This window comes from Podarcis vaucheri, assembly GCF_965113315.1.
Source record: "Podarcis vaucheri genome assembly, chromosome: 10".
In the NCBI taxonomy this organism is placed as follows: Eukaryota; Metazoa; Chordata; class Lepidosauria; order Squamata; family Lacertidae; genus Podarcis; species Podarcis vaucheri.
In genome coordinates, this window is record NC_138748.1 from 44,940,235 (window position 1) to 44,953,146 (window position 12,912).

Below are 12,912 nucleotides of genomic sequence, written 5' to 3' on the forward strand. Positions count from 1 at the left end.
TAGAAACACCTATAGGCTGTTGCATGTGAGAATAATCGCCCAGTTCATATCTAATGCTAAACCAAACTATGGCTTAGCATGAAAAAACAAAATGCAAGTTTCAAGGTCAAAGATTGTGGCGACCGCACTCCTCCCATGCTACATTGAGCTATGGTTTCATTTGGTGTTACAAACCTGGGCATCTGCTTTGTTCCTCCCAGGCAAACAATGAGTGGCAAACCAAGAGCAAACCTTGGTTATAAACTCATGGTTTGTTTGAAGCAAAAAGAAGAAATCAAGCTGTCAAAGAAAAGTCAACATCCTTTTCTGCGCTTTAAGTTTTAACAGTTCTCATAGCCTCCATATACTGGGTCAACACTATAAAATCAGCAAGGGTTGAAAAAAAGCACCTGGAGAACATCTTCAAACAGTTAACTTGATAGCAAGGGGGCGTATAATAAGGTTTTTCCTTTGAAAGGCACTAGAAAGGTGTACATTAAGGCTGGAAAATGGAACTTACTTATAAGAAAGTAAGCTCCCCTGAACACAAGTGGACTTTCATGCCCATGCATAGGATGGTACTGCAAAAAGCTTTCCCAGATGATTTGCCTGTTGACAGACTTCTTAGAATTCATTGGCATGTGATTGTACAAGTCATCAAGTGTCACACTATAGAAAGAGAGGGATTTTTTTTCATGGATGCTGGACCCTCTGAGGTTTCTGATTCCACCGTTTAGAACAATCTTGTGCACATTTTGTCTCATCGCCCCTCTCTCTGTGATAGATGTGATACATGTGAAGTAGCTGGTACAAAACTGGCACATGGCGCCTACGGTACCCTAACACTTATTCTCTCTCTTTCTCTTTATTCTTTGGCAGGGAGACCCCATCCCTGAAGAGATATATGAATTGCTGAGTGACAGCTCATTGCGCTCCATCAGAGACCTTCAGCAGGTCCTTCGGATAGACTCCGTAGGTAAATCTCCTCAGCACTGAATGCTTCTCTTCCTTAAACCCCAGTCAAAAGCAACAGTAAGACAAGAACAAATGTATATATCACCCAACAAGATGCCACTGCGGGCACTCACTCCAGATAAGAAATACATTGTGTTGTAGAATATTGTTTTGTATACAAATAAGGGCATTCAGATCAAGCCATCCTGCTCACATCTGTTGTGGCCACAGTCTGAACCCCTTCCCATGCCCACCAAATGCGTGAGGGTGAATGGACTGCAAAATGTGTTGGTGAATGGGAGGACAAGACTATCCCATTCATCTTACCATTTCCTGCTCACATTTTTTCCCCAGTGTGTCTGTGGGTCATTTACACTACCTTAACTGCTAACTCCATCTGGGTTGCTGAATCCCTTTCCACACAGCTCACAAAGTGAGTGTGTGGCAACATATCCACAGGACAGTTGTGTACCTTGCTTACATCTCTGTCCTGGGCATCTGATCTATGCCCAGTGGATCTCCTAGGAAATGTGCATGATGGAAACAACAAAAATGGGGGACATAGGAAGCTGGCTTATGACTCAGGCCGTTAGTCCATCTAACTCAGCATTGTCTACACTGATTGGCAGTGGCTCCCAGGGTTTCAGGCAGGAGGATCTCCCAGCCCTATTTGGAGATGCTGGGGATTGAACTTGGGAACTTCTGCATGCAAGGCAGATTCTCTACCACTGCGCTACAGCCCTTCCCCTAAGGTTGGGTGCATGGGCCAAAAAATGGAAAGGTTGAATGTATGGGCAAATAAATGAATGGGATCATAATCCTTCCATGCAACTGATCCAGTCACTGCTTCCTCATCCTGCTTGCCCATCATCTCAAGCGGTGAAAGAAATCAAACAGGAATACATGTGTGGCCCTTTCATAGAGCCATGCATTCCTCCAGTCCAGAGCCACAAGCGAGGATGAGCTGCAGCCCCCTTGCCATAGTGGCAGGAATGTAATTCTACCAGCTGGAGGTCCTGCAAGAAGCCTGGGAACTCTAGGAAGATTATGCTAGTTGCAGCACAGTCTATATGGAAAGCAGAAGAGGAGACAGCTCCACTGCTGGCAGACAAGTCTGAGCAGGAGGTGGAACCAGACCCAGGGCGCTATGGGATATATGCCCTTTTCAGCCCATTAGACCTCATGCACAATGTATCATGTGAGATGGCTACCTGCCCAAGGTACTCCAAGTGTATGCGAGGTGGGGAGTGGGGACCCATCAAAGCGCATTCCCACATGTGCGCTTGGCAGTGAAAATGCACGAAGCTCTCACATATGTCTGGTGCCAATGCAGCGCACCTGTAAATTATGTAATGTTTGAAGCTGCCCTTTGCTAAAGGATTAGCACAGTTGCAAAAAATAAAAAAGGAAAGAAAGAAAGAAAACTCCTCTGGGAACTTACTTTGCATGATGACTGTATACATGGAAATATTGTGGCATGTAACAGCAGAGGAGTCCTGGCTCCTAGCTGCTGAACTCTTCTCTTCCTCCCCCCTCCTTCTGTTTTCTGAGAAACTTTAGCTCAACAGTATTCACTAGGAATTGCCAAAGGCAAATCTAGATGAAGGAAACGTTTAATAGGGCGGCAAGTGTAATAAAACATACCTCTCTTAGAGATAAACATTTTGAAACACAGCTTAACATGTAACCTATTGAATAAAATATGGCTCATGCAGACTTAACAAATATAGCTGTTGCTATGTGGCTCTTTTGAACAAATGCCACACAGATGCCACCTCCACCCGGCATGCTCTCTCTTTCTTTCTCTCTTTCTTTCTTTCTTTCTTTCTTTCTTTCTTTCTTTCTTTCTTTTCATTGCCTGTCTCCTTCTCTTCCATGCCTTCATAGCTGCTGTAGGAGAGCAGCCAAGAGCATGAGCTGTGAGCCAAGAAATCTTAAATTTAAAATTAGCCTCAGCTGTGGACTTGCTAGAAGGGCCTTAGGAAACCCAAGTATTTTGCAGAATGTAAGAAGAGCCGACTGGATCAGGCCACTAACCCATCTAGTCTAGCATCCTGTTCTCACAGTGGCCAGCCAATGCCTGTGGGAAGCCCACAAACAAGAGCCAAGTGCAAGAGCTCTCACCCACTCCTGCAGTTTCCAGCAACTGCTCCTGATCACGATCACATCCATACCACACATTTAAAGCAAAAGGCTTCCCCCAAAGAACCCCGGGAACTGTAGTGTACCCCTCACATGGCTGCAATTTCCAGCACCCCTAACAAACTACAGTTCCCATGATTCTTTGGGGGAAGCCATGTGCTTTATATGCATGGTGCGGATGTGATCTGCTTCACTTTTCTAATCAGTAATCTGTGAATAATAAAGTTGGGCTTCCACAAAAGGTGGTTGCTAGGATTAATGAAATGCTATCTGGCATACAGGCAGGGAAGGCTGCAGTTCTAAGCACTCTTATGTGGAGGGGCGAGCCCTACTGAACTCTGAGGCATTCACTTCTGAATAAGTTTGTTGTCTTAACCTCACTTATCTGGGAGCAAGTCCCACTGAAATCTGTTAAGTCTTGGTTAGTATAGCTCCACATGCATTATGATTACTTTCAATTCTGCATAAGTAGGCACCGCTCTTAGGTCAAAATGCATTTAAGGCTACCAGTGGCGTAGCGTGGGGGGTGCAGGGGGGGCCGGCCGCACCGGGCGCAACATCTGGGGGTTAGGGTTAGGGGGCGCAAATCCACGGGTTAGGGGGCGCAAATTACTTGCCTTGCCCCGGGTGCTGACAACCCACGCTACGCCACTGAAGGCTACCGTAGTTTAAACCTGGACCCACACGCAAGCTGGGATGTGACTGCAAGGGTGTGGCAGGCGTGAAGTGGATACAGGAGGTGCAAAGGAACATTAAGAAATACCCTCAAGGCTCAGCTAGCTAATGAATAGCTCTGTTTTTATTTTTAACAAGATTTCTCCTTTCCCTCCAGAATTATTATTGGCACTTAAAAACAACTACAAACAAACAAACCCCACACTGTGTTTCTTTTAGATTAGGGCAAAGGTCTCCGGGAGTCTGGGAACTGCATCAGTTTCTGCACTAGAAAAATCTATAGCCTTCCATGATTCATAGTGCAGTTAGAGCTGCCCTGTCTCATTTTTAGAATCCTGCTCTTTTCTCCCCTGTGGAAAGGAAGAAATGAGCAACATAAGGCAGCTGGAGGGGAGCAGATTTGCTGCTTTATCATGGTGCCTGGATAATGGATTTTTTTTTTTCCTGGCTTTGTGGTGGGGCTCTTGGGATACCTGCCCACATGACTGAGGTCACCCAGCAGCGGCTGGACTGAGGAGGTTTTTGGCACGTGCAGGAATGTGCGCACACGTCATGGCCACCGGGTTGGCCCTGGAATGTATTTATAAACGTTTTCTTCAGAGTGAATTCCATTCTACTATAGCCTTTTTGCTCCCGCCTGTCCTCCCTGCCTGCCACCTGCCCCCCTCCCAGCCCCCGGCCTTCTCTCTTGTGTTTGACTGTTTGTAGCTTTGTAATCTTTGCCGAGACACTATCTACGGGGGAACAGAATTTCCTGCTTTTGTTTCCTATGCCAGTCGGACCACTGGCGCGCTCTCAAAAGCATTCCCGCTCCCTTTCAAAAATGCCCGAGAGTGGAGGAGGGAAAGGCAGAGGGAGGGCACCAGCTGTGCTCTGCTATTGTTTCCCTTAGAGAAAAGCGGCTAGTCTCTCCCCCCACCCCCTTGGATTCCACAAAGCCGTACAATAGCATGGCTTCCAAAATTAGCAGCACTGGCTTTTCCAAGGCTGGGCGTGCTCTCCCCATCAGTAGTAGCTGCACTGCCCATATATTGAGGCGAAGGGTACCCTTGGGGGAAGGGGGGTGGGGTCGAGGGGAGTACTCTGTTTTTCAATAGAAGATTTGTTTCAAGTCAACAGCGCAGCTATTTTTTCCTTGTCTGTTTAACCTTTGCGCAAATGCAACCCCCACCCTAGCCTGATAAAATTCCAGAGAACAGGGGATGGAAGAGGGTCAGGGAAGAGCCTAGCAGGCCCTAATGCATGAATAAGAGATACAGTTTTGTTCCAGTGACTAATCTTTCACATTCCCTTGGGAAGTGGGGTGTTGCTTGTGGGAAGCCCGAAAGCACATCAGCACTTGCCCCACTTGTGATTCGCACTGCCTCTGACAGTGCAGCAGAACCTATGCATTTGTCTCCTTCATGCATTTGTCCAACCCTCTTTTAGGTAAAGGTAAAGGGACCCCTGACTGTTAGGTCCAGTCGTGACCGACTCTGGGGTTGCGACACTCATCTCGCTTTATTGGCCGAGGGAGCCGGTGTACAGCTTCCGGGTCATGTGGCCAGCACGACTAAGCTGCTTCTGGTGAACCAGAGCAGCGCACGGAAATGCCGTTTACCTTCCCGCCAGAGTGGTACCTATTTATCTACTTGCACTGGTGTGCTTTCAAACTGCTAGGTTGGCAGGAGCAGGGACCAAGCAATGGGAGCTCACCCAGTCGTGGGGATTCGAACCGCCGACCTTCTGATCAGCAAGTCCTAGGCTCTGTGGTTTAACCCACAGCGGCACCCGCGTCCCTATAACCCTCTTTTAAAGTCATCCAAATTTCTTGAGGGAGCGAGTTCCATAGTTTAAGGAGGTGCTGTGTGAAAGTACTTTCTTTTGTCTGTCCTGCATCTCCCAACATTTAATTTCATTGGCTGTCCTCTAGTGTTGCGAGAGAGGGAGAGAAATATTTGTTTCATTTATATCCCCTGCCTTTCTTACGTCACATAAACCAAAGCCGTATGCATGTAGTTCCCAGGAGGTTTCTCATTCAAGCACTCACCAGACCCTGACCTGCTTAGCTTCCTCAAGGTGGTTAATCTCACGCCCCTTCATGCCATCCCCTGGGATACTGATATTGAGTCCCATGTAGAAAATTTGTGGCTGTGGTTCGTTTGGCCATAAAGATGTCTGCTGGTGGTGTATGTGTATGGAAAGCTTGTTTTCATTCTGTGTTCCATAGACAAACACAGGCCATCAGTTCCTTGAGCCTCACAATCCACATGAATCCCATAATATTGGCACCTGTCCTGATTCCCCTTACAAAGTGAGTAGTTCAAACAAGGAAAGACCTGCAGCTGAGCAGGATCTATCATCAAAAATTGCCATTGTTCTAGACTCTAGAGGGACTGGTAGCTCCAGGGAAAGTCTAGGAGGTGTGACGGGAATTGCTCTATCCAGCATTTCCTATGGGAAAACACATGGGTGTGCTCATAGGGAACTGAATTGAAAGCTGGCAGGCCTTTCCATCTCTTGCAGGCTACCCTCAGTGCCTAAAATTTAACATATGCTTGTGTTAGGAATAATGAGGTCCGAGGTACCAAGTAAACTAGTAAGTTTATTCATGTATACCACTACAGCAGCGAGAATCCTATACGCACAAAGAGATTAGTACCTACAAAGAAGGAGCAGCAGATGAAATGAATGGAATATCCAGAATTAGCAAGCTTAACCACCAAAATTAGAGAGCAAGAAGAGAAAAGTTTTAAAGAGGAATGGAAGCCATTTGTAGACTACCTTAAAAACATTGTGAAAATGTTAGAACTTTAGTCAGTTTGGAGTAAACTCAGCAGTTATAGTTTATAATGAGAAGAATTTGAATGTTTAAATAGTTAGGGAAAATATGCAGCAGGATTGGGAAACTTTAGGGAGTCATGGAAGGATGGACAGGAAATAGATGGAATAGAATTATGGATGGATGTAATGTATCTATCCTCCCCCCTTTTATTCTTCTGTTTCTTTCCTTTTTTCTTTTATTCTTCAGTTCTATATTTTGTGATTTTTTTTAAAAAAAACCCTAACATATGGTTTTCTTACTCTGTGAGCCAGTGAGATGGGGGGAACTGCATACCTCATTTGTGGAGCACATGCTTAGCATGCAAAGGATCCCAGGTTCAGACCCTAGCCCCTCCACTCAAAAGAATAAAATAGCAGATGATGTAAAAGATCTGCACCAGTGCCTAAGAGTCTGAGAGTTGCTGCCAGTCAACCCATTCTGGGTTGTGCTATACTTTGCATAGTCCCAGCTGCACCTGTGCAGTAGGTACGGAATATGGTTTTTCCACTATATGTTACAGGTTTGTTGAAGTTTTCAGATGGCACAATAGGTGCTTCCTTATTTAGAGGCTGCAATATTTGACTGGTCTTTGTTGTGATTGAGTCTGCAGGTTGCTCTCCAGCTACTCTCCACTCTCCATTTTGCGCAAAAGCCTTTTTTCCCCAGGCAGAGAAAGACTGGGGGAATGGCTGTAGAACAATTTACAAAACAAGTAACATGCATGGTATTTTGGAATGCTGGAGGAAAAAAATCTTAGTAATTTGGGAGGTAGATATGGTGTAACATTATTAAAATTCTGCTAGCCGATAACATCTCCAAATATTTTAAAAACATGTTTCCTGGAATGTAGAGAAATATATCTTAAAGTTAACGTCTTTGGCACACTGCTTGTTCCATGGAAGTGGCTCGGGGCTTGCTCACTGCTGCTCTGTGAATTACACCATGTTCACATGAAATGAGTGGCATTTTCCATTTCAACCATTCAAGGGTATGCTGCTGAGATATGCATACTCTTAAAGCTGTTTATTTGCCACAATCCCAATTTTGTGAAAGTTGGCATCTGGTACAGAATGTGGATTCCTAATAGAATAACAAAATCATAGAATAGTAGAGTTGGAAGGCACTATGATGGTGATCCAGCCCAACCCCCTGCAATCTTTTGCCCACAACGCTGAACCCCACAACTCTGAGATTAAGAGTCTAGTGCTCTACCAACTGAGCTATCCAACAGCTAGCTTTGTCTTTACTTTTATTTATTTTTTAAAGAAGCTATGTTTCTTGTCTTTCTGACAATTGCAATGTACATTTGCAGGGTTACGTTTATAAAAGAATCCCATTATTGAAGAGGTAGAGATTCCTTGCTTGGCGTGACTGTGCGTCTTCCTTGTGGCCCCTGATCAAGTTCCTTTACATTTCTATTGCCTTTCTAAGATTTATCTTTGCTCCCTGCACTTTCATGCTCGTTCTCTCTGTGTGTGATTGGCAAATATACAGAATAAAGCATGGAGACTCAGCAAGTCCCTGGAAAATAAACCAATTTATATACATTTGGTTGGTTGGGAGAGAGGCTGCAGTTTATGGAGGTTTTACTGGAAAGCGTATGAACTATCCTACACACTCCCAGAACTACACTCATTGCAATTAACCCTCATTGACCTTCCTAATGATTACCCCAAGGAGACACAGTAGTAATTTACCTGAACTAGCGTCTCTCCTGTCTCCTCCTTTTAAATTATGTTTATCTCCATGTACATACTTTGATAATGTAACCTTTCCACTGCATTACTGTCAATTACAGTTTATGTCTGCGTGTTTTCTTTTGCAGAAGAAGATAACTCCACTTCATACCTGAATACTACCAGAATACATCCTGGTCAAAATCCTGTTTCTTTTCTCCGAGGGAGACGAAGTCTAGGTAAGTTGCAGTCATGGCATATCTAATCTATGTGAGGGAATTCAAGCACAAGGCTGGCACTGTAGACACCATGAACCAAATGTGTATCACTGTGTCTTTCTCTTCAGGTAATATGACAGCTTTGTGAGCTTTCTTATAACTTTAGGTGCCATCCCATCAAAGCCAGCTTGGTGTAGTAGATTGTGTTGCACTAGGAGCTGGAAAAGTTGAGTTCCAGTCCCTTTCTGCCTCACCTACTTCACAGGGTTGTTGTGAAGAAGGACAGGGTTACAAATGTGGTTAGATAAAACAGATACCTTTTACACGGGATAGTATTCATTTGGTGTTGCATTTCCAGAGACATAAGGCTACATGCTTGAGGTCAACTCCTGAAGTTGTGGGTGAGGGCCAACAAAGCTTTACTCAGAGCAGACCCATTGAAATTGATGGACATGGCCGGGTTAGGCCCATTCATTTCCATGTGTCTACTCTGAGTAAAACTTTAGTTGACTACCACCCTGTTTCTCTGACCTTGGGAATTTAGCTGAGAGATATGGGGTGGTGTCCAGCATTCATCACACTCAGAGCAGACACATTGTTTGTTGCTCTGAACTGCTTTGGGAGGCAGTGCAGGAAAGAAATATAATAAATAATGGGCATTATGAACTTAGGTCCAGTAATTTCAGTGTGTCTGCTCCGAGTGCAGCTAAGTTGGATACAACCCCTGAGATTCTAATTCCTTAAAAGAAAGCTCAACACTCAGATTCTGCAATGGAAAAACCTGAAGTTCTGCAGTTGGAATGAAACAGAAACAGGGTATTGGTGATTGTGTTTTTAAGGAGTTTTCATAGAATTGTAAAGTTGGAAAGGGCCCCGAGGATCATCTAGTCTAACCCCCTGCAATTCAGGAATAGGCAGCTGTCCCATATGGGGATTGAACTTGCAACCTTGGTGTTATTAGCACCATGCTCTAACCAACTGAGCAATCCAGGTGTTCAGTGCAGAGGGGCAAATATCAGGGGCTTGAAGAACGACGCAGTTCTGTGTTGCCTGAAATAACCTCCACTCTTTGACAATTGCAAGAGACTTACCAAGGCTCCTAGTAGCTTCTAAGGATGTGTGAGAAATTACCCCCAGTTTCCCCACACCTTTCTCCATAAACATGAATTTGTACTTTCGTCTGTCTATAGCCCTGCCATCTCACACAAGGCCAATATGTCAATGCAACAGTGCTCTTGATTCCGCAAATGATGATGTGGGTAATATGAGATACCCATTAAAACTGGACAGGCAGTTGAATGGAATAGGGAAGAATATAGTCCTTGTTGATTAAGCCAATAGCTTTTCTTATTGGATCTTTCCAGTTGGAGGAGAACCTGTGGAGCCAGCAGTAATTGCAGAGTGCAAGACACGGACAGAAGTCTTTGAAATCTCCAGGACCATGGTGGATCCCACCAACGCCAACTTCCTGGTGTGGCCGCCATGCGTGGAAGTGCAGCGGTGCACAGGCTGCTGCAATACCCGAAACATGCAGTGCCGCGCCACGCGGGTCCGTGAGCGCCACATCCAGGTAGACAAAGACAAAGGCCTGCTTTGGGAGGCGGGGGAGTGAAGTTTATATGGGGAAGCAACAGCCTGCTGAAAGTGTTGTCTTTGTACTTTCATTATGCTCTTCTTGCATATTTCTTACTAAAGTGAGTCTCCAGTGCTAAAGGAAACTAAATCCAGTGGCACTGGCCCTGGAACTTTTCATCCCATGAAGACGGGAAAATATGTAACATGATGCATCTTTGTAATAATGCAAAAGGCTCCTTCCTGCGGCCTTTATATCAAGGCAGAAGTGTAGATTTTAAGGCTGCCATCTTAGAGCACACTTACTAGGGAGAAGGTACCATTTGACACAATGGAACTTACTTTGTGAGTTAGTAAGTGGAACTTACCTACCAAGTAAGCAGCACACATAGAATTGCAGTTCATGCCTTTGTTTTTAATCATTTGATACACGTGAGGGGGAATGACTTAATAGGACTATTGAAAAAAACCTTAAAACTCACAGCTAAGGGTAGCACTGGGACACGGGTGGCACTGTTGGTTAAACCACAGAGCCTAGGACTTGCCAATCAGAAGGTCAGCGGTTCGAATCCCTGCGATGGGGTGAGCTCCCGTTGCTCCGTCCCTGCTCCTGCCCACCTAGCAGTTCAAAAGCACATCAAAGTGCAAGTAGATAAATAGGTACCGCTCTGGCGGGAAGGTAAACAGTGTTTCCGTGTGCTGCTCTGGTTCGCCAAAAGCGGCTTAGTCATGCTGGCCACATGATCCGGAATCTGTACGCCGGCTCCCTCGGCCAGTAAAGCGAGATGAGCGCCGCAACCCCAGAGTCGGTCACGACTGGACCTAATGGTCAGGGGTCCCTTTACCTTTACCCTTTAAGGGTAGTACCGGGAGATCTGAAGATGCTGACCTGTTCTTCTTTACCATGCCAGTGCACTTGCTCTTCCAGCAAATCCTCCATTAAGCCAGCAGCTCCTCCTCATTCTCTTGTCTGGATGTGCTGTAAGCGGATACCTGCCAGCTGACCTCTCATTCTGATCCTGCTAAATACCCAGCCAATAAGTGATCTCTGCACTTCCTCCCAGACAAATGAATTTAAAAAGCATTTAAAAATACAATGCAGATCCCCTTGCTTGACCTATGCACGAGGGAGGATTCCAGGGGTCTTCCATAGTAAGAAGGCACGGGGGTGGGAAGATATTACACTATACGTTTGCCAGGAAATTCCTTTCTCTAGAAAGTCACACTGAATAGAGAGAATGAAATGGGGCGAGAAGAGAGCAGCAGAGGGAGTTGTTTTCGTGGAAAAAGAAGCAATCAAGAGGTCAAAGGGCAGCCAAGAAAATGTGACCTGGAAATGCTTCCTCTGAAAATAGAGGTGCCTGCATTGTTTGGCTGGAAATGTTTGTCTAGCCAGAAGCATGTGTCCTGACGTGTGCATTAAGAGAAAAAATGGTCGTGGTGAAGCCTTCAGGCAGGAAACAGCTCTATGCTCAGTGGTAACTTTCAATTGCCTTCAGCAGAGTTACCATCTCTTCCAGATGTAAGCAGCAGGTATTACTTGGACTCCCTGGTCCTATAATCAGTTGTGGCACATGAATTGAGTGCCACCAGTGCTTGGGTGTTTTTTAGGGGGCACTCAAGGGCATGCAGTACTGGCACCTCTTTTGTTGTTGTTGTTAAAAAGTTTGGCACTTACTTTAACAACTTCATGGTGAGTACCGGCACCTATTTTTCTAGAAAAAAAGTACGAGTACCACCACTGTGCCACCTTCCTGTCTGCAGTGGTGCTGCCATGCACCAGGACTGTGATGAAGCGCTGCAGAGGGGCAGTGAGGGCAGGGAAGTATCCTGTTGCCGGCTGCAGGTGTAAATGCCGCTGCACTTGTGCACACTGCTGTTGCCCTGCCCCATTCTGCTCCTAGCAAGCAGCAGCAATGCTACAGCCATCTGGAGTGACATGGACCTATTCGCTGTGCAGATATCATTCTGCAACGCACCTGCTCTGCACTTGTGAAACACAATGTGGCAGGTGGGCAGGCACAGATGGATGGGTGTGGCCGTTGTTTTAAAGAGGTTGGGCTGAATGCACTCTCCATCTCTTCCATTCCTGTGGACCCAACTTATCCCGATTACAGTGGTGCCCTGCAAGATGAATGCCTCGCAAGATGGAAAACCCGCTAGACGAAAGGGTTTTCCGTTTTTGAGCTGCTTCGCAAGATGATTTCCCCTATGGGCTTGCTTTGCAAGACGAAAACGTCTTGCAAGTGTTCCGATTTTTTTTCGCTCCCCCCCTTTTTCTAAGCCGCTAATAGCCTTTTAGCTGCTAATCCGCTAATCCTTTAATAGCCGCTAAGCCTTTAATAGCCGCTAAACCGCTAATCTGCTAAGTCGCTAATAGGGTTGCTTCGCAAGACGAAAAAACCGCTAGACGAAGAGACTCGCGGAACGGATTAATTTCGTCTTGCGAGGCACCACTGTATAGGATCCGACATGGCAAGCTTGACAGTTCCTAGATCATAGTGCATCTCACAATGCACTTTCATGATTACTGGGTTGGTTTCAGAAAAATGATCCTGAAGGTCCAAGAAAGTGATTTTGGTACTTATTAAGAACTTTGCCGTATCCATATTTCACATAAGCTGCAAAGGGCTTCAAAATGTATATAAATATATAAAATCAATGGTACTGGTTGATCTGAAGTTAATATTTTATATATACACACATGACAGATTTGTGTTGTTTTTAATCTCTTCCAATAGGTAAATAAGATTGAAATTGTCCGAAAGAAACCAGTCTTTAATAAAGCCATTGTGGCCTTGGAAGACCACCTGGAATGTCGATGTGAAGCAGTATCACCCAGAGTGTTCAGCCGGCCAAACTCACGAGAGCATAGAGGTGAGCATTGCAGAGG

At 45.3% G+C, this 12,912-nt stretch overlaps 1 protein-coding gene and 1 long non-coding RNA gene across 5 annotated transcripts in view; both read left to right on the top strand.

The window, feature by feature from the left end:
- PDGFB (platelet derived growth factor subunit B) overlaps positions 1–12,912 on the top strand; it is a 49,418-nt gene that overhangs the window by 31,731 nt on the left and 4,775 nt on the right. For all 4 annotated transcript variants that reach the window (XM_082241322.1, XM_082241323.1, XM_082241324.1 and 1 more), the window contains 4 exons: positions 859–955; positions 8,379–8,468; positions 9,812–10,017; positions 12,761–12,896. In XM_082241322.1, coding sequence (XP_082097448.1) covers positions 859–955; positions 8,379–8,468; positions 9,812–10,017; positions 12,761–12,896 — 529 coding nt within the window. The remainder of the gene's footprint in view (positions 1–858; positions 956–8,378; positions 8,469–9,811; positions 10,018–12,760; positions 12,897–12,912) is intronic.
- LOC309542504 lies at positions 963–3,948 on the top strand. The gene is made up of 2 exons (XR_014224266.1): positions 963–3,577; positions 3,733–3,948. It is a non-coding gene; the product is annotated as an uncharacterized lncRNA (long non-coding RNA).